Below are 25,541 nucleotides of genomic sequence, written 5' to 3'. Positions count from 1 at the left end.
TCGACATATTATGTTAAGCATTGTAATTGCTTATTAAAATTCTTATTTAAAAAGTAGATAAATCTAATGCCTTTAAATTTAATTACTTCTGAAATTAGATAAATTATCATTCTTTTAAAATTGTTATTTATATCAAATGTAATCAAAAGTTATATAACACAATTTTAATAGCATAATTTTTATTTGCATGATGCTATATTTTTATTTAAGTAAATTTTGTTATTTTTATATCTTATCTGTGAAAGTGACAACCAAACTTTATGTTGTTGCAAATATATTCTGTTTACTCGTTGTGTTTTAGCATTTTAAGTAATTTATGTTACAAATTGTAACTTGTAATGAGTTATGCTCTTATTTAATTTCTTTGACGATATTCTAATTATATAATTGTATTAGAAAATATGTCAGTGGCCTGTCAATATACAACATAACCTCTATTTGTATTTCTGGAGTTTAATTTTACAAAACTTGTATAATAATGGTTAGGAGTGGGTAAGTATTAGCCCTTAAATATGTTTAAGATACAATCGGAAGTAAAAAAATAAATTGGTTTAACGTTATTTGTAGTCGTGACAGGGAGAGGGATCGTAGACGCTCACATAGTCGTTCGGCAAGTCCGGATAGAAAAAGAAGACGTTCTAGGTCTAGAAGTAGAGATAGAAATTCCAAATCCTCTAAGAGGAAGCGTAGCCGCAGCAGAGATAGAGATTCCAAGCGCGATCGCAGTAGAGACAGAGAGAGGGATCGTAAAAGGTAAGAGATCGTGAGGGATCTACATGTCATTCTGATAAGATACCAGTGACCTAGGTTGATAATTTGTTATTTGTTATTTGCAGTGATAAACGAGATGATAAGAGAAATGGTGCAAGTAGTAAGTCTAGAAAGAAATCTCCAGATAGGGAAAAGGAAAGAGATCGCTCCAAGTCAAAAGAGAAGGCGGTTAAATCTGAATCCGCTGATTATGCTCCTGGTACAGTAGATAAGGTGAGACAGCAACACAAGACTTCTTGAAGGTCTATATGTTTTTTGATTTATTATTATCTGTATCTCTTGGTTATTTTCCATTAGTCATATTCCAGGACTGAGTGAATGTCTGTTCTCTTTTTATAGAAATATGTTAGAGAGTATTTATGTTCAAAATTGTTTGTATTTGATAGTGAAACTTTTCATTACTTTGATTTGTATTATTGTTTCCTAACTTCAGTATATATATATATATATATATCTATTGCTCCTTATTGAAACACCTGTGCAGTGCAAATTGAATGTTCAAATTAATATTAGTTAGCTTCATCTGCACCTATTTCACTGGTGAAAAGTAACTTGTTAGGTTGCTATATTTCATTGCAACAATAAGTGTTTTTGTTTAATGAGGTTTAAATTAGTTTGACTTGAATTATTCAGGAAGAGGAACAAAGTAGATTGGAAGCGGAAATGCAAAAACGCCGCGAACGTATTGAGCGTTGGAGAGCTGAAAGGAAACGTAAAGAATTGGAATCAGCTAAAAAGGAAGTCCAGAAAGGCAGTATTGTGACCAATATACAGGTTCCGGCTGCTAAAAAGTGGTCTTTAGAAGATGATTCTGGAGACGAAGGTAGTCTTGATGTATACCACAAATTCAAAGTTATGACATAATAATGTTTGGAAGTATTAATAATATGGCATGTTTGTTCCTCAATATTTAGGTGAAGATGGAGAAGCGAAAGAAAAAGCCGTTGTTGAGGAAAAAATTGATGAAGAAGATGAAATTGATCCTTTGGATGCCTATATGCAAGAAGTTCAACAGGTCCATATAATAATCAATTTATAATCTGTATAGTACTGTATTGTATAGTACTGTAAACAATAATTGTTTCATGTTTGGGACATATTTACAGGAAGTGCGCAAAGTGAATCAACTAGACCAAGCCCGTGGCATCAGCGTCCCAACAACAGGCGGCACAGGAGTTGTCATACTGACCGGAACGGCTAAGAAAAAAGTTACCGAACAGAAAAATAAAGGTTAGTAAATTGATATATTGGAAAAAAAATGTCATTTAAGAGTCTGTGTTCATCTAATTAATATATTTTTTATTTATTATTCTATACAAGAAAATGACAAGGAAAAATATTTCTCATAATAGTAGCATTGAGTAGCATCCTTCCAAATTCTTATTTATATCAATTAACATTATTTTTGTCATATAAATTACTTTTCATAGCCATCATTTTTTAATACAATATATAATAACAGGGGAGCTCATAGAGCAAAATCAAGATGGCTTAGAATATTCTTCGGAGGAAGAGACAGAAGATATAAAGGATGCAGCGGCTAATCTGGCATCTAAACAAAGAAAGGAATTAGCTAAAGTCGATCATGCCAGTTTGGATTATATGTCATTTAGAAAAGCATTTTATACTGAGGTGAATTAATTTTACATATGTATATATAATATATTTTACGACATTATCATATCTTATATATACATGTAATTAGTCAGAGTTGTATGAATACTGAAAAAGTAATTCACTTTCACATATTATTGAATTCAAATATTTTCTATTAAATAGGTTAGTGAGCTTGCGAGAATGACGCCAGAAGAAGTTGAGGCATACAGAACAGAGTTAGAGGGTATTAGGGTGAAGGGTAAGGGTTGCCCAAAGCCTATAAAAAATTGGGCTCACTGTGGCATAAGTAAAAAGGAACTTGATATACTGAAGAAATTGGGCTTTGAAAAACCTACCCCGATTCAGGCTCAGGCTATACCGGCCATAATGTCTGGAAGGTAATTACTGATTAATAATTACACTATTGTTTACATAGAAAGTAAGTTTTTAGCGCACTATCTGACCAGTATTCTATAATAATTAAAAAAAAAAATCTGATATTGTCGTACAGTTCAAAATAATAGTATTCGGTATTGCAAAATTTTATTTATTATATTTAAACCAATTAACAATAACCTTAGATATTTAACTTTAGACATTTTATATGATTCCACCAAATATGTTTCAGAGACCTGATTGGTATAGCAAAAACTGGTTCCGGTAAAACATTAGCATTCATATTGCCTATGTTCAGACATGTTCTCGACCAACCGCAGTTAGAAGACACAGATGGACCAATATCACTCATAATGACCCCAACGAGGGAACTTTGTATGCAGATAGGCAAAGATATTAAGAAGTTTGCCAAGTCTTTGGGCTTGAGAGTTGTCTGTGTGTACGGCGGAACTGGGATATCTGAACAGGTATGAAACAAGTGTCTAGAAATTTTTCTGATATCGAGATATCTATAGATATCTCTAAATTATATTTGTCATATTAAATAAGTATATAATGTACATATGTATATGACCATAAGTTAAATATTTGACAAATCTTACAAGAATTTGTAGCAATATCTTTAAGAAACTTTATAGTCAATATAAAATAGTGTAAAATTTGTTAATACTGTTTACATGTACAACTTATTACAAATTTTTTTGGTATAATAGATGATTATGTATAAAATTATTATTTAAAGACTAACATACAACTGTAGTCAGAAATTTTAAATTTGCTTTCCCTTATATAATCTGTGTGAGAATTTATTTTGATTAATATTTCTAGATAGCCGAGCTGAAACGCGGTGCTGAGATGATAGTCTGCACTCCTGGCCGTATGATCGATATGTTAGCAGCTAATTCCGGTCGTGTTACTAATCTGAGACGAGTTACATACATTGTTCTTGACGAAGCTGACCGGATGTTTGATATGGGTTTCGAGCCGCAGGTAACGCCATCTAGTTTTTCTGCGCCAAACTAACCATATGTCAAGAGAAGCCTTTGTTAGGTGTCAAATGCAAAATGTAGCCTCGCATATTAATTTAAAATCGTCTTTGCTGAGTGTAATTTACTTCTTAGAAGATAATCTGTAAAATATTTTATATAAATATGTTGCACTCCTTGTGATAAAAGTGTCAAGCTTCTATTTAAAAACGTTCGCAGAAATATACTTCGGAACTCGAGCAACACAAAATAATTTTGCTAGAGACGCCTGCCTTACTTAATTTACTATTCCGTAGTTTCTATTAGATTTAGTTAAATTTTGTTTTAATTTTACTCCATCTTATAAATACTAATAAAGAGCGCTGCAGAATGCCGATCGTGCTATTTAATATTTTTAAATTCATATTGTAATAATTTTCTGACTTGGAATTTTTCGTAGAGAGCGTCTTGTAGGACTTCATGCCTACAGGTGTTTCTTTCTGTCCAAAGCCGTCTGTTGTGTTATTGGATGTTACTATTTGAAGACCAGCAGATAAATGGTTAAAAACAACCGTTTCTCCATCACTTTCTCCTTTAAAAATATGTTTGTATTAATATTTAAAATGCTGAAATAATTCTGTCTGTGTAGCTGCTAAATTCATATTTCACACGTGGGTAGACATCGGTAACAATTTAGTCATTTAATTGCACAAGGATCGTAGTCAGGCGGACGAAGCCGCGGGAAAAATACAGTACATAACCTCAAATCAATGTAATGTATCCAATGGCCGATGTCCCTGGCTAAAAAATGGCCTATCTTAATAATTATCGCTATTTTATATGCCTTCACATTATGTACCTATATGTATAACTTCGTTCCAAAAACTATAAAGATTCGTGTCGATAATTTTCGGTTACAGACGAACCAACAAAATATATACTTGTATAAAATTTCTTGATGGCCCTTCCATATAAATATTTGAGCATTTTTAATATAATTTATGCAGGTTATGAAGATAATAGACAACGTGCGACCAGACAGACAGACGGTCATGTTCAGTGCGACGTTCCCGAGGCAGATGGAAGCCTTAGCCAGGCGTATATTACAAAAACCTATCGAAGTACAGGTACAATGATATTAGACCTTATTGTCATAGCATAGTGTATATTTTTGATTACAAATTTTTCATACATGGTGTTTGGTGATCTCTTATCCAAAACCAAACTCATTTGTTTGTGCTCACGACAATTTAGTGTGAATAAAATATGAAAAAGGTTTTTTTTATTCAAAGAATTCGTGATTTTTTTTATTATAATTATGTAAGGAGGTTTTATATATTGTATAGTTTTTATCTACAAGTAATGATTCTTTAAAGGATATATCTTTTAATAAACACATAATAAATATTAACAAATTTGACTTCTTCGATTCGGCTTCACTTTGACGTAGTTTTAATGATTTGCTACTATAGATTTGTACATTTAAAGATATATACAGAGTGCTCGTCAAATTTGTAAAATATATTTTAAGTTTCTTATAAGAAATACCACATTTAATATAATTTATAAGAAAAAAAGACTTAATATACAAAATATTATTGAAAATATACAAAAAAAAAAACTTATTAATATATAATTAAATCCTTAGGTTGGAGGTAGGAGTGTTGTATGTAAGGACGTGGAACAACATGTAGCTATACTAGAAGAGGAAGCAAAGTTCTTCAAATTACTGGAACTGTTGGGCCTGTACAGCCAGCTGGGAAGCATCATAGTGTTCGTCGATAAGCAGGAGAACGCGGACAGCTTGCTGAAAGATCTTATGAAGGCATCTTACTCTTGTATGAGTCTGCATGGAGGTATGAGGATTCATTCTATCTAAACCAATAGAAAGTGAAATAAATTTATACTAGATTTAACCTATTTTTATCTGTTGACAAGTCGGTAATTACCGATCTAGTTAATGTTATAATGAAAATATTTTTATCTAACGGCTCCGTAGAGTTAAAAGATATTTGAACATATTGTATGTTTATTAAATTTATCTTGTTTCGCTGGCAGTGTTCAGCGAACTGTTTACGGTATTCGTTCAATACATTTACATCACTCGTTAATTTGTTATGGAAGTATGCATTCTATTTTGTTAGAATAATATTTATTGATAGAGTCTTATCTATGTCATTACATGTTTGTGTGACAATTTGTACTTTTCCTATACGATTTGTCATAAACAGTGATTCATATTTACATGTTTATTTGTATGTATGTTTCTGTTTCATGTTTTCGTAACTACTAAACTATTAAACCGTTTATAGTAGGAAATGTCAATGAAAGCTTTTCTTGCAAAATCTGATCATTGTTTATTAAGTTTCCAAATATTTTAAGGTCAAAATTTAACCATTTGTTTTTGAAGCATAATAAGAGGTTTTCGTTGTTGACTTTTAACTTCCATTCTGTGTTAATATTTTTAATTATAATATTAATCCACTCCTATATTAACTGCTTCATATCAAATTTATATTCAAATAATTGTGAAAATTAAAATATTATATGTTCTCAGTATTCTTATATTTTATGTCATGGCTGCATTGAATACTGTTGAGGTGTCGGTATTTTAGGTCCTGTTACATTACATATATATATATATATATATATATATGTATGTTTATTTATCGGTAACATCTTGTTGGTGTTAAACTTGTTCATTTCTCTATTTGTCTATACTAATGTTATTAAAACATATATATATTTTTTGTATACTTTCAGGTTATCTTAAAGTTTTATTGATTTCGTAAGTTTTGCGTACTGTCGTATATAATAAGGAGAGACAGAACGCGAAACGTTTTTAAAGCGACATATATATGAGCCGTACTGTTACAGGTATTGATCAATTCGACAGGGACTCGACTATAGTAGACTTCAAGAACGGCAAGGTGAAGCTGCTGGTGGCGACCAGCGTGGCTGCCAGGGGTCTGGACGTCAAACAGCTGGTGTTGGTGGTCAACTACGACTGTCCCAACCATTACGAGGATTATGTACATCGGTCGGTTATCGTAATATAATATATCTAGTATGAATAAAATTTAAATATAGAACATTATAATATAGCATGGATTAAATTTAAATATAGAATATTTTCTGTGATAAACTTCATGGGCAATATTGATGTTCAAATTTGGAATAATAACTATTCCAAATTTGAATCTCAATTGGAATGCTCTATACGTTCCGCGGGTTTGAATGCTTCTAATGTTCATGAATTTTTCTTAGTATATTTTATATTCTGTAGTTTAATTATATTATAAGCTTAAAACGTATTAAATAGTGTAGCTATAGGAATTATTGGTCTGTAGCTTGTAGATGTTATAGTGTATTGAGTTTTTATACATTTATTTTCTCAATATTTTTCACATACCAATAATCCTTCGCTAAGTTTTTGAACTATATTGTATGTGTATTGTTATATCAGATGCGGTCGTACCGGTCGCGCGGGTAACAAGGGCTATGCCTGGACATTCCTCACGCCGGAGCAGGGCCGGTACGCGGGGGACGTGTTGCGAGCCCTCGAAGCCGCTGGGGCTTCTCCCCCGGCCGAACTCAGGGCTCTGTGGGATAAGTACAAAGAGGCGCAGGAGAGGGACGGAAAAAAAGTTCACACAGGCGGTGGCTTTAGTGGCAAAGGTCAGTTTGACAAATATACAAGAATAGTTCAAAAATCATTTTTTTCAACTTATTATTAAGTAATAGTTTGGTTTCATTGGGTAATTTAGTGCAAAATTTTAAATAAGACTTGAGTGAATGTTTATTTCGTACCAAACTCAGTTAAAACGAGACTTAATTCTTATTTGACTATCATTTGCGTCGGTTTTCTTCGCTAGTTACTTTCATGTGTATCGTTATGGTTGTGATTGGTTACCTTTTTGGTCGTTATGGTTGTGATTGGTTACCTTTTTGGTCGTCTATGGTACTGAATCAATACTAATTGAGATACCTCGTCTTTTGGCTATCGTAATATTTGCGACTATTTCGATAGTTATCCGAAAATAAAGTATGACAAACTGTTGATATACATATACATATATATGTATATATATCAACAGTTTGTCATATATATATTTATATATATATATATATATATATATATATATATTTATATTATATATATATATATATATATATATATATATATATATATATATATATATATATATTCCTAAGTATACTATACAATATCGATATTTTTATATAGGTTTCAAATTCGACGAATCCGAAGCCCAAGCGGCGACTGAGAGGAAAAAGTACCAAAAGGCCGCTCTCGGCCTCCAAGACTCGGACGACGAGGACGTTGAGGGCGACCTCGACCAGCAGATAGAGGTCATGCTTGCCGCTAAGAAAATTGTTAAAGAAATTAAGGTACGACCATAGTTGTTCTTACAATTTTTGCGACCTCCAAGGTTGCGTTAGACGTTTAACGCTAATAGAAGGGGCAATGGAAACAAACGGAGCCATAGTAATGGGTGGGTCTGGTAGCAATGTTTATAAATGAAACTAATATTTTTGGATTTACTTGGAATTATATTATAATTTTTAAAACTACATACTTCCAAAGTTCCGGCTACTTCGCAGCAACCGCGATCACGGGCGGACGAGACGGAAATAATTAAATAAAGAGCAGTGATCCGAAAATATTAGTTTCATTTAATGAGATCTAAGATTTTCGCGAGTTTTATTCATTTAAATGAAACTAATATTTTTCTGATAAACTACGCGGATTTTTATTATTTTAAAAAACAACATAATCCCGACGTTTCGGACGTTCATCTCGTCTGCCCGTGATCACGGTTGCTGAAAAGTAACCGAAACGACGGGAGTATGTTGTTTTTTAAAATAATAAAAATCTGCGTAGTTTATCAGAAAAATATTAGTTTCATTTAAATGAATACTCGCGATAGTCTTAGATCACGTGATGTTAAAAAAGTTTGCCTTAAAGAAACAATATGGGCTCACTAAAAATTTATTTCTATTTGCTATTTGTATTTCCACATCACGAAGTTTCGCGTCTACCGCGCGGAGGGAATCCACGCATTATTATTATTTTTTTAATATATATTTTTTATTCCAATAAGTAGCTGTTTTAATTTTTGCTTACAAGAATTTGATAATTTTTGTGTCCTTCAAAATGTCAATCAAGCGGAACTATTTTATTTAATAGTATTTTATATACGCAATGGTTCAGAAAATTAATATGTTTGTTGATTTTATCTTTATTAAATATGTATATATGTATATATAATTTTTTAGCCGGGTGTAGCGACGGCTAATCCCCCAGCGGCAGCGGGGGCGAGTGTAGACGGGAAACTTGAACTGGCGAGACGGCTGGCCTCCAGAATAAACCTGGCCAAGGGCTTAGGCGTCGAACAGAAGGGAGCCACGCAACAAGCGGCCGAGGCCATACTTAAAGGGAACCCGTCTGCACACACCCTTATCACGGTGAGTATTGCTATCTTTGTATATAATATGTTTATAGTAAGTATATACAAGTTACAACGAGATCACGTCAATGTATTTACGTCTCAATACTTGTTGCTCTAAGTCAATATTCATGTAGACTTTTAAAATCTTCAACGTAAAATATATACATACTAATTTCTTATTAATGCTGTCTATGGTTAAATTCAACATGATTTTCAAATAATTACCTTTAAAATCACTACGAATTAAAAATACTTTTTCATCTTATTTCAATATATCATGGCCGGTTGTTTTTTTTTTCACTTAACTATTATAAAATAAGCTTTATTATATACGGATATAGATTTTCTTGAAATATATTTTCTTGTGTCGAGAAATATATATATATTTTTTATCTATATATCACAAACAAACAAAAATATATTACGTATAATTTCTATGTAAATGATGTGTATTTATACGCCGAATTCCCGTTCTTGTGCTCTCGTTATTCGTGTCAATAGATAATATAAAATTAAAAAAATACTCGCACGTAACAATTAAATCGACAGCTAATTCTAATGAAATGGGAAAAAAAAATAACTGAAAAAGTATTAATGTAATATTTTAAAAAGAAAAAAATTATACTATATCTATATTTATCTTTCAATATAATTAGTACTGGAAACAAGTCGTAATATCACCACGCCCTTTCTGTTATCATAGTACTAATGTATAGTTATCTCTGTGGACGTAATCAGATCAGGTGATGTTAGCAAATGTGATATTAATTACGCTTAAAAAATATATGCATTACGTGTTTTACGATACGTTTGATATCGTATTAACATTTTTTTAATCTGTTATGAGCGGGATTTTTTTTAGTTATCTCTCTTTTTATCTCTATATCCTTCCCTCTCTTTCTTTCGTTCTATGTATATTTATATATATATTAATATACATAGATACGCTTTAAATAAATATTACGTATTTTAACGATATCGTATTAACATTTGTTAACCTGTTAATAGCTGGATTTTTTTTACTTCCCTCTCTTTTCCTTTCTGTTTCCATCTCTCTCTTTCTAAATCAATGTACATACATAATCTTATAAGTTGAAAATAAATTAAATGAAGCCAATTTTTTTTAACAAGATTTCTAAAAACTTTCGTTTACTTAATACTATATTTCTCGATCTCAGTAAAGAATTAATTTTTTTTTTCATAAAACAATAGAATAATATATAACTCCCGTTCATCCCTTACTACATTGATAGGAACGTTTTAGTCCTTCGCTAAGAATCGACATACATTTACCAAATGATTCTCACTTGTTTATCACGTCTATCCAGAATGCTATCTAGTATTGAGTATACCACGAACTCCGGGGCTAAAATTTCAAAGCAATGTATTGTACGAGTATATTTTTATTAGCAATACATTACATGGTAATGTGTTGGTAGTTTTTTATTAACGTACTTACTACCTTGATTATATTATTATCGCTTTCCACGGACTTTGTTTTAAAATATTTAAATGCCAAGTCAACTGCGAACAAACTTAAGGAGTTATTATAAATCCTAATGTTATATTATATCGATTTAAAATTTCAGTGCGTAGAGAAATAACTATTAGAGATTCATTAAAGTTATTGTGTAGTCGTAAAATTATTATAACATGTTTCCCTTGATGAGGAATATTTGTAAATTATGATTGTTCGCAATTATCGGACAAATACATTTCTTTAGATCTCAGCCCCGTCTAGAAAAATTGTCAAATATTTTTTCGAAGAAATAGTAAAAAAAAAATTTTCAACGACAAGCAAGTGATTGGTCGAAATAAAACACAAAAAAAAACATTACACTCAAAAAACATATCCTCGTTGTTTTATATTACAAATGGTGAATAATAAAACGTTTAAAGGAAGATAAAATATAACATTTTGTTTTAAAATATTTAAATGCCAAGTCAACTGCGAACAAACTTAAGGAGTTATTATAAATCCTAATGTTATATTATATCGATTTTAAATTTCAGTGCGTAGAGAAATAACTATTAGATTCATAAAAATTTTTGTGTAGTCGTAAAATTATTATAACATGTTTCCCTTGATGAGGAATATTTGTAAATTATGATTGTTCGCAATTATCGGACAAATACATTTCTTTAGATCTCAGCCCCGTCTAGAAAAATTGTCAAATATTTTTTCGAAGAAACAGTAAAAAAAAAATTTTGAACGACAAGCAAGTGATTGGTCCCAATAAAACACAAAAAAAAAACATTACACTCAAAAAACAAATCCTCGTTTTATATTACAAAGAGTGAGAAATAAAATGTTTAAAGGAAGATAAAATATAACATTTCCCTTAACCGAAAAACGGAAAAAAATCAATCGATATTACAATTATCATTCACTCGTCCAATTTTGGGAAATCGTGGGAATTATCTCATTGTAACTTCCGTGAATTCCGTAATAAATTTATACAACTCAGATAATAACAAAAATTACCTAAACATTAAAACTATAATGTAATCGTCAAAGACATCTGAAAGTTGAGTTATAAATAACTTTAAATGTACGTAATGTATTATAATTTCAGGCCAAGACTGTAGCTGAACAGTTGGCGGCCAAGTTGAACACTCGCCTGAACTACCAGCCTCGTGACGAGAGCACGGCTGAACCGGCCGAGGAGGTGTTCAGGAAGTACGAGACGGAGCTCGAGATAAACGACTTCCCTCAGCAGGCCAGGTGGAGGGTCACCAGCAAGGTAGGAACACACGCACACACACACCCACACACACACGTATACACAAGTTCATACAGAAATAGATGTACGCAAACAGATACAAGTGAAATGCCGCACACATATACACAGAATTTTTGTAGGGTAGAAATGAAAAATATTATATTAATAGAATTGAAGAGTTGAAGTCATAATAGAAGTAAATATATTCTTCGGGAAAGACTAATATAGATTACAATGAAAATAAATTATTTATTTATATATATATATATATATATATATACAAAATGGAACCGCAGAAAATCAGTCCTAGACGTAAGCAGCATAACGTCTGTCTGTCATGAAGAATTGCCTTCACGGTCTCATCGTATAAATCTGTTTTCTTTCATTTTATAATCAGTTTTGGAATTTTGATATTGTTAATTACAATCTTTGTCTCCGGACACTCCACAAACATTGTCGCTTTGGTAACAAAACGATGTAATTTTATCGCGAAGATTTTTTTTTTCCCCAAAGACGTTAGGAATTAGTCGAGTGCAGACAAACATGTATTAAGATAAAATGTTCATTTCGGTGTTTATAAACGATTATAACACTCAGATAAACAGCAGCAGGCGCGGCAAATTCCACGGGCTGCATAAATAGTGTATATTAATAATAAATTTTTCAATGTACACAAACCCATTTTCAATAAATCATTTTTATTGGGGGTCGCTCGATAACCCCCGCATTATTTATGCATCCACCCACATGCGGTGACATCAGTGCATTAGTTTGTATCAAGCGTTCAACATGTTCCTAAAGCTGGCATTACTCGGTGCTGTCATATTTTTCTGTGTTAAACTCATTAATAGGCGACGCTGTTTTTACTGTAACTAACGAGGTAATGCATTTAGCGAACACTTAAGGGGTCGCTGTGTGCATAAAAAATGGGTTCTAAATGTTTAAATCTTGTTTTGTCCACCAGGAGGCGCTAGCGTTGATCAGTGAATATTCGGAGGCTGGTATCACAGTCAGGGGGACGTATGTACCCCCAGGGAAAGCTCCACCGGAAGGAGAGAGGAAACTGTACCTGGCCATCGAAAGTTCCCAAGAGCTGGCTGTAGCTAAAGCGAAGTCAGAAATAACAAGGCTGATTAAAGAAGAGCTCCTCAAGCTACAGACGTCAGCTCATCACATGATTAACAAAGCTAGATATAAGGTCCTCTGATTAAATGATTATATACTTTGGCGTTTTGTATACAGGGTGTTTCATTTTCGTTTGGATGGTATCATTTCCACATTAGAATATATTTTTATGCATGTATATGTATGTATATAACTCGAGAACATTTAAAATGTTCATTTTTTTAATAAAAATTAAGTATGTGTATTTTGTATATATCGAAATATATCTCGCTATTCTCAACTATCTGTAATGGCGGGAGTGATTCGCGTACGCTTAGAATTCATAAAAGCTATCCACGTTATAGAAAATAAACTAAAAATAATGAAATTTAATATCAAAAATATCCGGAGTCGATAAAAAAAACGTGTAACGTCACTCTTAAAGTATCTAATGGCTCGTCCAGATCAAAGTCAAAGGTCAATATGGCCTCATGATGAAATTCTCACGAAATTTGCAGCGGTGCAACCCGTCACGATCCGTGTTACTTTTACAAACATTGCGTCAGACAGATAAGGAATTCTTGTAGTAAGGGCAATATGTCACTTGTTCTAATAAACGCCTACTGTGCAGTGATAACGTAGTCTGGAGGTTGACGTTAAAACCGTTAAAATATAACAATATGGGAATCTCTGACAGCTAATTGTCAGGAAGTCATCGGAAAATGAACTGTAATGGATAAATTAATAAGACTCGAGTTGTTTTGAAATAGATCAAAAAGAACGCTCATTAAATAAATTAGTAATGACGGAATTCACGGCTAGGTTATGCAATGTAATTTTTTATAATTAAGAAATAAAATTATCATTGCAAGAAACAATTATCATTTAACAAATTATATCGACACCTAATATTCACTTTCGTATTATTAGTATTGTAAATGTTATAAATTTTAATCCCTGCAAACGCTGGTTAGGACTGTCAGTGCAAATTCAAACGTATATATATATATATATATATATATATATATATATATCGTCAAACGTTAGAAGAGGAAATACTTCTTTTCCCGAGGGTACTCGTCAGTTATGTACAGCTCACGAGCGTATTATATAAATTTGGGTGATTTAATTGTCCAATTTACAGATAATAATTTATCAAGACACTGACGAAAAAGTTTTTAATCTATATATAAATTAAAATTAGTTAAATACTATTACAGTACTCTTGTCTCATATCATTTGTAAATACAAATACATTGTAACAACGTGAAGACTAACATGCCTAGATATGTTGGTCTACATCGTGGTGCATAACGTGCCTATTAATAATGTTTATGACAATTAAGGATTGAATGGAGAATTCCTACAGATAAAAAGATTCGGCACGTGGTCTGACATCCCAAGATAGCATATGTCAATAGTCACAGATTATAAATAGCTCGCTCTCGTGCGGGCGGCCATGATAACACTATGGAGGTTATCAACTAGGGAAGATTCCATCGCAAACAGTGCGTCCGCGGTTAACTTTACAAACTGACTTATGAGGCGTTATGTTAATGAATCGATTCAAAGTTAAATATATTACGTGTTATTATAGATATTGGAAATATTGCTTCATGTATGTTAAATGTTGAGAAAATACGAGTTGAGGAATAGTTTAGTTCGTTAGTTAAGCCCGCATGATGTATTAACATAGAACTTACGAGTTTCACACTTTGTGGACGAAATAGAAAAGTCTTGCACTCTGAAAGTTAGTTACCTTAAACTTATTTTCAATAAATGTCAAAATTTATTTCTTTTTTAAAGTGGAAAAACTCCGATTTAATTAAATACACATTTTGTGGTTTAAATAAATATGTAATTTTAAGTTTCTGTCTTGTTTTTAAGAATCGTCTCTTCCTTCATCGTGCAAGATATGAGTTAAATGGTATACTTTGAAGTATATTGAAAACATTATAAATGAAACTTTTAACAAAGATATAAGTAAACTTCTATTTACGATTCTTATTTTTAACTAATTTGATTCCTTCAATTTAAATATGTTAGTTCGTCCTACCTAACTGTCAATTACTGTTTTGACAGAAAAGAGTTTTGGAAGGTAACAATCTTCTGAGTCATTCAGTATTGCACAACCTGAAATGAATTAACACGGACATATATTGATTAATAAAAAAAATTATCACTGATATATTTATTCAATGATCGTGTTGAAAAAAATAACAAGATTATCTGAATTTAAATACATAAAATGGCAAATTCTTTGAAATTGGATGCTTAACTGCAGTTGCTAAACGTTATCATAGCAGATAGTTATTATATTATTACCGATTAAACAATTTAAACGGTAAATTGATTTAACTAAGTTTATAATTTTATAAGAAATAGGGAGAGAAATTGACGAATTTTATAAGAAATAGGGAGAGAAATTGACGAATTGACAGGAAGTTAAACATTACATATGGACAAACAACATCGCCGTGATGAAACTGTTGTAGCGATACGTTGACGTTGATTAGGGATGGTTTCCGAACACCAAATACCTTTAACTTTACAATTTTTAGGATGTATTTCTCATTAATTCTAAAAAGATCTGTGTAGGGTTTTACTAAACGGTCCGCAGATAACGTTAACAGATGATTACTACTAAATAATCATTATGATGGATTGTTCCGTTAATATTATAGACAGGACCTGAAATAAGATTTGACTTCCTACATGTTCAGAGCGAATTAAATTTTAATGCCTTGTTCATGACATTTACTTAAAATAAAACGCTTAAATACTATCAACTTAGTAAGTAACGACTTGCTTTACTTTGTTTGTGTAACTAAGTAATCAATATTCCAGTATTGACAGAGACATTGTAAAACAATATTACATAATATATAATCATTTAACTATATTTTGCAAAACAGTATTATCGCTAACAAAAGTAAAATGACAACGCAAGAAATTAAAGTTTTACGTCATTCCAATATTAAGATGTCAAATGTCGTTGTCATGTCACCTCTCGACCCGCGAACCGATGGATTCTGGTATCATTCAATATAACAAAATTACATCAAGCTAACGAATTATCTGGAAATATTTTTTTTTATTTCTGTGATAACGAAAATAATAATATATTATGTCACAGTGAGATAGAGTCAGTAAGATATTTGTTAATCATTAAAATCGTACAGAAGACGTTTAAATCGAAAACTTAATATTATTTTAGTTATTCATTCTATTAATAAAATTGAGTGCATATTTTTATCGTCAACGAGTTTATTTAGATTTGATATGATAAGGATTTTATATTCTTAACGGCTTTGATTGGATTTACGATTGCAAATAAATATTTTTTTTTAAGGAAATATAATTATTCCAGAAAAAGTATTGAACGAATGACGTCGAAAAAACAAACACTGAATTGATTGTTGACGTAAATAAAATAACAGAGACGCATTAATTTACCTATCTCGTACTTATAAATATCATCTGTGCTGATTGTTTCGTGTAATTAGTTTGGCTGTTTGATAACATTTTCTTGAATATTTAATAAACTTGATGACGTTTTTTAATTTCAAGTACATCACAAACACTTTATATAATACATAAATGCATAAGAATAAGACACGATTTTTATCAAGATGAATTCATATTACATGTTTTGGACATAATTTAAAACTGTCAAGCCATAAGACGTTTACATTTTGACAGTTAATTCCTATTACCTAAGCATTTATAAAAATAAAGTTAATAATTTTATTATTTTTTAAAACGTGATTATATAGAATGCAATTTGTATAATACTGGTCAAATAAAATAAATTGCATTCGTTACACATTTTAATGTTGACTAAGAAATTTGTAACGGATAGTTAAAATAATGTTATGTAAAAACATTGCACGTGTCGTTGGTGAATTAATAATATAATCTTAGAAGTAATGACGTTTTTGTTATCAGTAGCTACAAAGCAAACGTCGCAATGGAAAATCTTAAAAAATCGTAAGTTTGTATCTGATATAGGATAAGTGAATGTATCTGTGTATTGAAGAGCGAATCTGAGATATGTATCTGTATATTTAATACTATTTAAGCGAGTTCCAATTTTCGTTATAACCATGTAAACATTTGATCTACAAGCAGGGGCGGCTTTTTCAAATAATTCTTATATCTTTCATATGTTAAGTGTTATTATATATTCGGCCTTGATTCATGTTTTCAGTTTTTGTGGATTATGAGTAGGTAACGTTCGATCGTGATATCGATAAGTATCACTCAATCAGCACGAGTCCGATTCAAATGTAAGATAAACAGCCAACGTGGTCCCCTAGTGGATTGAATCGTGGTCAATTTACCAAACGAGTTAAGATTCCATTCAAACATCATTTATTTTACTTGTTCTGTTTAAATACAAAAAAAAAATACAGAAGTATCAAATAAACAGTGTTCCATCAAAAATTTGTTCAATGTAAAAACCTTTTTCGGTGCTTGTGATTTTTTTTTGTATCTTTTACAAAATACAAATTTATTTACGTCATTTTAATTGATTCGTTGTAATAGATCATATATATCCCGGGTATTCTGTGTGTATACGGCAGCTTTAATGTTTCCGACGATATCAATAGCTTCGTCTTTCCCTTAAATCTCGATAATTATATTATCGGCTCGATTGTATTATAATCCGTAATATAGTATCATGCTTGCATTGTGACTCTCAGTGATACTGATACAATTTAACTCGGCAGGGCGTGACTCTAATTGACTCTAATCAGCTCTAATCCGCTTGCTTATTATCAATAATAATCATTGTAAAATTTAAACATATTTCATTTTAATATATTTATAAAATTATGGGATCATCATTAAAATTTGTCCTTGAATACAATAAAGTTCTTTTACTTTTTTTTTTTACTTTTTATGCAGATCGTAATTGTCAATAGTTAAGATATGGCAAAATTCAAATGTACTCGAAGAATATTCTCTGTATTGCGTCAACGTTCTTGTCGTTTTAATATATCTACTTAAATAAATATTATATGATAATTATAATTTCTTGTACGTATAATTGTAATATTTGCTCTCTGTCCCCAATATTAATGGCAGTAAACTTTCCACTGTAAGATGTTTTTATATGTCTTCGTATGCCATATATAGAATTATCTCGTGTCTGTGTACATTGTGCACGTCAAAACTAACGCTGGCAACGTAATTGTTATATTTCCTGTTTATTGAACACTATGTAAATATTATATTAATCATCTGATGAGTTTTTTCCTGCTGAGAATATCGATTTCCTTCATATACGATATCTTTTTTTAAATAAAAACTAAGCAAATAAAAATATAGATTAAAAATGACAAGGATTGAAAAAATACTGTTCAGTTACAATTGAAAAAAGTCTGTGAAAACTAAAATATACATATATGATGTAGAAATAATATCAGTCATAATGTTAATGTGCCTACGTATATACATGTTTCCTTTGCTTTTCATAAAAAAAAAAAATGATAATAATTTTTAATCTATACTTTGAAATAAATTTAAATAGATAATTATGAAATGATGCAATATACAAGCGTCCTGTATACAGTGTAACTTTTGTTATCAAAAAGTTCAAATGCCGATGTTTTGATAAATACGATCGTGACCTTAGGGGTTTGATTTTGTGAACTTTGGGTCTTTTCCTTACAGCTGTTTTTATTATTGATATCTCATTACCCGTGACTTCGTTCATGTTTCCTGCATTAAGTATGTCCGGTATACTTGTTTTTTAATTAAATTTAATCCTTTATACTTTTATCAAAACTATGCTGTAAGAAAAAAAATGTCTTGGAATCAATAAAAAAAATCACGCCATCTTGTAAAAGGTTCTGCTGCAACGTGACTTACGGAATCCTAAAGCTTACAGCTTTATTCTTAAGCCATATACAGACATATACGTCATATAAGCTCTCCGCTAGAGGGCGTCACGACATTCAAACTTCCAGAAAGACTTAAGTTTACTGCAAAAATAACAAAGATGGCGTTAGTAGTCCCGTTTAAAAATTGACTGAACTATAATATTTTCGCTTAAAACCAAAACGTTTACAATATATTTCGTAACCTTAGATTAAGAAATGAATTATTAATATTATAAAATGACATCTTTAAATGAATGAGGACGAAATAAAATCTAATATACGAAGGTGATTAACATTGAATATTTATATCGAAATCTTAGACAATGTCAATAAAATCTTAACAAAAATTATATGTTCACGCATTATGGCTAACATTGAATTGTATTTGATTGAGCATAAGTCGGCGCTAATTAGCCATTGTATCTTGAACAGTTAGACAAACAATACTTAAAAACGTATTCAAATAGAAAGAGGACTCGTAAATGTTTACTTATATATGTAAATTATTTAGTTAAATTAAACAACACTGTTCTATTGATGTCATTTTACACGAGACATATTTCTTGAATTTGAAAAGTTACTTCATATTCTATATGTGGTGTGTTTTCATGTGTTATTCAAATTAAAGTCAGATATTTAAATTTTAAGACCGTTCTTTTTCATCTGTTGCATTATTTAGACAATAAGATTTATAATGTATAATTAAATAATATAGAATTGAATCAACAAAATTTTTTCTTTAAACTATGTGATCATACACAATAATCAATTAAATACGATCTAAACCTCTTTCACTGGGACATTTTTTTTTTTAATTACTTATAAAATTATGTTAATGGCAACAAATTTGACACTCTTTATGCGTGTCATTTGATTGCTAACTGTTTACTATCAACTGTCAACAGTATTCTATTATGAGTCTTGTAAACAAGAAAAGTTACTGCGCACGCGCGCTGTTTTGGTGTCAGAGGTTCGCGCCCTTCACCTCTTTAATATTTATCATTGTTTCTATTTTGTTTGTAAACTATTGTTAACGGTATATGTTTTTTTAGGACCACGCTTTAAATCATATTGACCTTTAGAGATATGTTTCATATTATTATCTGTTTATAATAAAGAGGGATGTCAGAATGAAATACAGAAAATAAATTTTATGATAATATTTTTTTTTATTAAATTATTCTTTTTATCGTTCACATATCTGTAAAATATTTTTAACGACAATATAATAACAATCCGAGCCCACTCAAAGTCGGCAAGGCTCGATACATCTCTACAATAATATTATTTTTTAATATCACAAAATATACTTAGAAACTAATCTGTTTAAAGCTTTCGGTTCGAACTTACAAACTAAACGTTTTAAACCTACACTAATAAACTGTGAGATCTAAATTACATAGTAACACAACACTATTCATTAGACGAGCGGACGCTTGTGGGTCGAGCGACTCCGAGCGGCGTTGGAACAGATGTGACCGTGGAGTCGGGTCCGCAGGTCGGGAGGTCGCTCTTACCACGGCCGCCACACTGAGGTCTTGGAACAGTTGGTGGTGCAGTCCAGAGGAACGGCGGTGTGGATGGGAATGGGTGACGCCGGCGGTGAGGGAGTCACATATCCTGATGATGAGGAAGCTGTCGATAGTGCAGGGCTCGGCGGGCTGGCTGGTGGCGTGTCAGTGTTGGCAGCGCGCTGGATGTCGTTCAGTTTGTGTCCGAGGTGAGTCATCAGCTGGGTCCCGAGCCTCACGTCCACTCCGGGGATCGAAGCCAGGCAACGGGACACTTCATTAGCGGCGTGGGTGAATCCGGCTCTGAAGCGGTCTGTGTCGACTGTCGAGTTCAGAGACAGGCGACGTTGTCGGCGGAGTTTATGAAGATGGTTCACAGTCAATTCCAAAATATCGGCTTTTTCCAGTTTGGCGACGTTTTCACCTTCCGATTGGAGAGCGCTGACCATGAGTTCCTTGAGCTCATCGAGACAGCGGTTAATGCGAGCGCGCCTTTTGCGCTCGAGCATCGGCTTCATCACTTTGCGATATTGATAAGTGCGCGAGACGGGCTGCGGGCCGTCGTCCGTGATCGGGTACGCGAGATCGTAAGACATGGTAGACATTGGTGTGTGAGTTGTGAGTGCGTGCGTTAGCGCTGAGCGTTGAACGCGGAATGTGTTCTGACGGTCGAGCGGGGGCTTATATAGGGAGCGGAGGGCGCGCGATCGTGGGAACGCTCGGAGCCGTCGAGTTCCCACACGCGCCACCTGTGCGGAGCAGCTGCCGCCGGGGGGTGCCGGGGGGTGGCGGGGGGTAGTGAGAGGCCGGCGGGGGGAGGAGGGGGACACACGCGCCGCGCCGCGCGTGCGCGCCGTAAACAATCGCCGTCGCGGGCGCAAGCCACGACGCGACGCTTGGCTTTCAGCTCGCACCACAGTCCACACACCTCATTGTCGGCCGCCATCGATGACCTGAATGGACTTTCTAGATAAATACTTAGACGTAACTTGGGAATTACTCGTATAAAAATCTTTGACTACATAGACCTAAGGACATTTTTTTATGTGTTACGGTATATGATTTAAATTTCACGGGGATTATTATAATAATATGGGACATAGATCTGTATCTCCGATGCAATCCGTCGATCGTTGTAACGAGTTGTATATTGAGAGAGGTGTTTCAATGACGTCACGCCAGAGTACCATTCGTCATGATTAGTGACGGTCGTCATATTATTCATATTAATTAATCAATACCAACCTCTTCCTGCACGGATTGCGTTTCACAACTAACACGTCTCATTAAACCCTCGTTTAATTATGACTACATATTTGATGTGTGTAGGAATGTTGTAACGTGTGATTGGTGTCCCGGTCCGGGGTCGATCAATCAAACTCGTACAATGGCTGTCGTCAATTATACCCAGCTACTGTTGGTGTTCATCAATCACCTAGAATGTTATGGAATTAATGATTATTAGCATATAGTATTATATTATGTTTATTACAGAGATTACTATGGGAATTGGGAAGTGTGTTGCTTCTGGCTGGACGTTGTTGTGGCTAGGAATGTATTTGTATGATGGGTTAGCGGTAGCGGTTATCTCCATAAGAAATACTCGTACGTAGGCGTTCGCCCACGCCCGCTAAGAAGTTTCCCACATGAAGCGGAGCCCCAACGTCCTACGTACTTATATTATAACATACTTTCTCCGGACACCTACGTCAGTTATCGACTTATTTTTTATCAACGCCAAATCAACGGTTGTTGACACGAGATTACACAAAAAATATATATAGTTGGAAGTTTTTTGAAAATTTACTATCAAGTTATCTTGTTAATAAATTAAATTGTTTTTTTTTTATATTAACATTCTAGTAAAATGTGCGTATATAATATATTTAAAAAAGTCACAGAGGAATTATCAATGTTCAAATAATTACGTATTGACTAGATACGATGAATATCATTGATAATTATTTTGATTGGGAAATTATAAAAAGGTATACTTATGCTAAGAAATGTTTTGTTGGTTCTTAAAATTTTATAAGTTATTAAGGCATTGAGGTCTACCCTCATACTTTAAAGGCAGTATAAACTTTGATGTTGCGGATGTTTTTTTAACTTTTGTTTTAACAAAATTAATTGATGCATTTTTTTTAAATATTTCATTAAATTTCGTTCTCATTCAATTATAAAAATTCCGTTGTTATAATGTAATGACGGAAATATTCCGATTAATATTTTAGTTGCGTCAGAATAACGATAGTGCGTCAAACAAAATTGGAAAGAGGTATGCACTGAACAAATCGATTACTCGTTTGCAGACAAGATCACTGATAATATGATGACAAATATAGGGTTGTCGATTGTTGAAATCTTAAAAACTTTAATTATTTTAATCAGTAAATGGTAAAATATTACACAATATCATTTTATATAATCTATCCAAAAAACATGTTATATATGTGTTGATTATATAATAAAAATGCATTTTGTTTAAATTATGCTGATACATGTATCGTAACGTATTTTCTCATGTCGCTAACACAGTTTCCTGATTTCTCGATAATTCCATCTTACACTTATGTTATGAATGCGAGGATTACTGAGTATTTTTTTTTTAAATCGTGTGCCAACTATCGTTTCATTTTGCGATTGAGGTTTTCGTGAGACTGAATGACATGAGGTACCTTTATGTTACAATAATCAGTAACATTCATATTTAATATTTTAGTACTCAAAAACTAATTAAATTTATCAATAAGACAATCCGCTGTTAGGAATATTTCTAAAACAGAAGTATTTGCTAAATTTTCCTTTCTATCATTAGTGTAATGAACAAAATCATTTAATGCTCATTTGCGATCACATTATCTATAATGCATTCGGGTTAATGACTTACAATCCACAATTGACCGTACTTGATTGTAATAATAGGAATTTTCCTACTTATAATTAGACCAGTTTGTCATATACATGCACGCGCACACAATTGTCCGTCTTAGGTATAAAAATACTCGGGACATCTAGAATATTCCGTATCACATCAATCACTGCATTTCCAGTTTATGTCTAACGTATTTAATTATAATTTAATCACGAGAACGAATTTTTTCTAGTATTAACATGATGATGTATAGAGAAACAAAAAGCTGGTATAGCAAATAACGGTTTGATATGCAAATGTCAGGCTTCGTTTTATACTTTTTGTTTAATCAATTTGATACAACAAGACGCCAAGTTGGCGCGGTCATTTTACATCAGATGTTATATTTATGATCCCGAGTAACATTGCTTCTGATGTATTCGTATATCAATGAGAATAAATATATGATTTTTGCATAAAACTAAACATGACAGATAGTTTTGATACTTTTATGGGAAGCAAAACACGCTACCACAAATTGCCGGCATGTTGTTTTAGAATGACGATCAGCAATTAAACACATATTTGGTTTTGTCAGCGGTTTTCCTTGAAGATGACAAAGTCACGTATGCTAAGTGTAGGGGAAACCGTAGTTTGTACGTGATAGGAGGGGCCTTCGGTACGACACGCGACAATGACTCATGCGCGTGCGCAGTCTAGATTAAAGCTGACTGTCGCTTTCCCAAATTAGAGATTTAATATCTGTATATAATCAAGAAAATATCATCAGCTACGTAAATTTTTCGAATCAAAACTATAATTTCGATCTCACGGATAGCGAAAAGAATTTATCTCTGAGTCAAGATTAATAGAAATCTTGCTACCGGAATGTCTTAGGTTTATCTGAGACTAATCAAATTCCAGCGACAACCATCTAATGTTCCGGATCTCGTAGGATAATTTAAGCAACCGGTTCCGAGGCGGCTAACCCGGGCTCGGCTGGAGGTTGTCGAGGCGACCTCGCAGTGACGTCATCCATGACTCACACATACCAGCGACTAACTTTCTACGGTCACGGGACGAAGCCATCTCGTGATGTATTTTTATGTCATGAATATTAATTTGATCATCATGACAAGTTTTTTTTATTGAGCGCTTATCGTAATGACGTACTTACTGAAGTACGTACGAAAGATCGTGAGGTCGATGATGTCACGTTACCACTGACGTCATTCGCATAAGTCAAAGTATTTATTGTAATGGATTAAAGGTTATATTTTTATTCATATTATTTAATGAGAAGAAAATTAAATAGAATTTATTCATTATCTTTCTTTAATTTTTTTGTAATACTTATACGAATGTTTTTTTTTTTACTTTTGGTCTTTGTTTTGTTTGTTTCAGTTAATGTGCATTTCTCCGACATGGCTACTTAAGTAAACTACCGAAAATCTCTGGTCCAGCTGCTGTCAAATCCTCTATTTATTAGTTTTGCTTCGATACCTAATCCTACGGTCATTTGTGTTCATTTAGCACATCTTCAAATGTTTTTGTAGCTGCTGTTTGTCTGCTGTCGGCGGTGACAAAGCGGCGGCGGCGTCTTCACGGCGCGGCGCCGAGATTTGCAAGTATCGCCAAACACTTGATCCCAACCCTCGCTAATGACTTACATGTGTGCGACATTTTTTTCTTACATTCCATAAAACTTTTCGCATTCTAGAGTATTGGTGTGGATACATAAAGGAATCCGGTGTATTCGTTTGTTCGTACGCGCTAATCCAGGCATTATCATTGTATGTTTTGTAAAACTCATTTAGCTAGTGTAACGATGAATGTGTCAGTTAGCCACCAATATTTTGTGAGCAAAATGGCACGAAAAGGCTATGGGGATTTTAAATTCCTGTCGAAACCACTCGACACAAATGTTCTGTGAACACAGTGTGAACTAACGGTCACTTGTAAAATAATAACTGCCACTATAAAACATGTTTTTTCATACTATTAACATTATCTCATCGGCATCTTGAGAACACTCCAGCAAGACAATAGACAACGGAGACCGAATAACACGTGTTAGTGAACATTTCCAAGAATCATAGACAATGGAGCTGGCAACAGGTACATAGACAAGTGCAATGGCTTAAACAAAAAAGTTGGCTCTTGAAACAGTTGAGATCCCAAGGGTCGGAATAATACAATGTGGCGCCAGCTTTTTTGCCACTCGTTACACGAGATTACATTTGTGTCGCGGCGAGGTGACGA

The 25,541-nt window shown here is 32.8% G+C and overlaps 2 protein-coding genes across 2 annotated transcripts; one reads left to right on the top strand and one right to left on the bottom strand.

Moving 5' to 3' along the window:
• Window positions 1–254: 254 nt before the first annotated feature.
• On the top strand, window positions 255–13,159 carry LOC116771150 (probable ATP-dependent RNA helicase DDX46). Its single transcript, XM_061523212.1, has 18 exons — window positions 255–492; window positions 568–753; window positions 837–984; window positions 1,405–1,594; window positions 1,686–1,786; window positions 1,878–2,001; window positions 2,234–2,403; window positions 2,551–2,765; window positions 2,996–3,230; window positions 3,592–3,753; window positions 4,736–4,855; window positions 5,377–5,584; window positions 6,606–6,768; window positions 7,195–7,406; window positions 7,975–8,138; window positions 9,027–9,215; window positions 11,776–11,943; window positions 12,887–13,159. The coding sequence occupies exons 1-18, from the start codon at window positions 479–481 to the stop codon at window positions 13,127–13,129; spliced, it is 3,012 nt and encodes a 1,003-aa protein (XP_061379196.1). The 5' UTR covers window positions 255–478; the 3' UTR covers window positions 13,130–13,159.
• Window positions 13,160–20,059: 6,900 nt separating this feature from the next.
• On the bottom strand, window positions 20,060–21,109 carry LOC116771421 (enhancer of split mbeta protein-like). The gene has a single exon (XM_032663268.2). It carries the CDS (start codon window positions 21,028–21,030, stop codon window positions 20,428–20,430), a length of 603 nt encoding a protein of 200 aa, XP_032519159.1. The 5' UTR covers window positions 21,031–21,109; the 3' UTR covers window positions 20,060–20,427.
• Window positions 21,110–25,541: the final 4,432 nt, after the last annotated feature.

Source organism: Danaus plexippus, chromosome 17 (genome assembly GCF_018135715.1).
Source record: "Danaus plexippus chromosome 17, MEX_DaPlex, whole genome shotgun sequence".
NCBI lineage: Eukaryota > Metazoa > Arthropoda > Insecta > Lepidoptera > Nymphalidae > Danaus > Danaus plexippus.
This window is presented reverse-complemented; position numbering and strand designations above follow the sequence as displayed.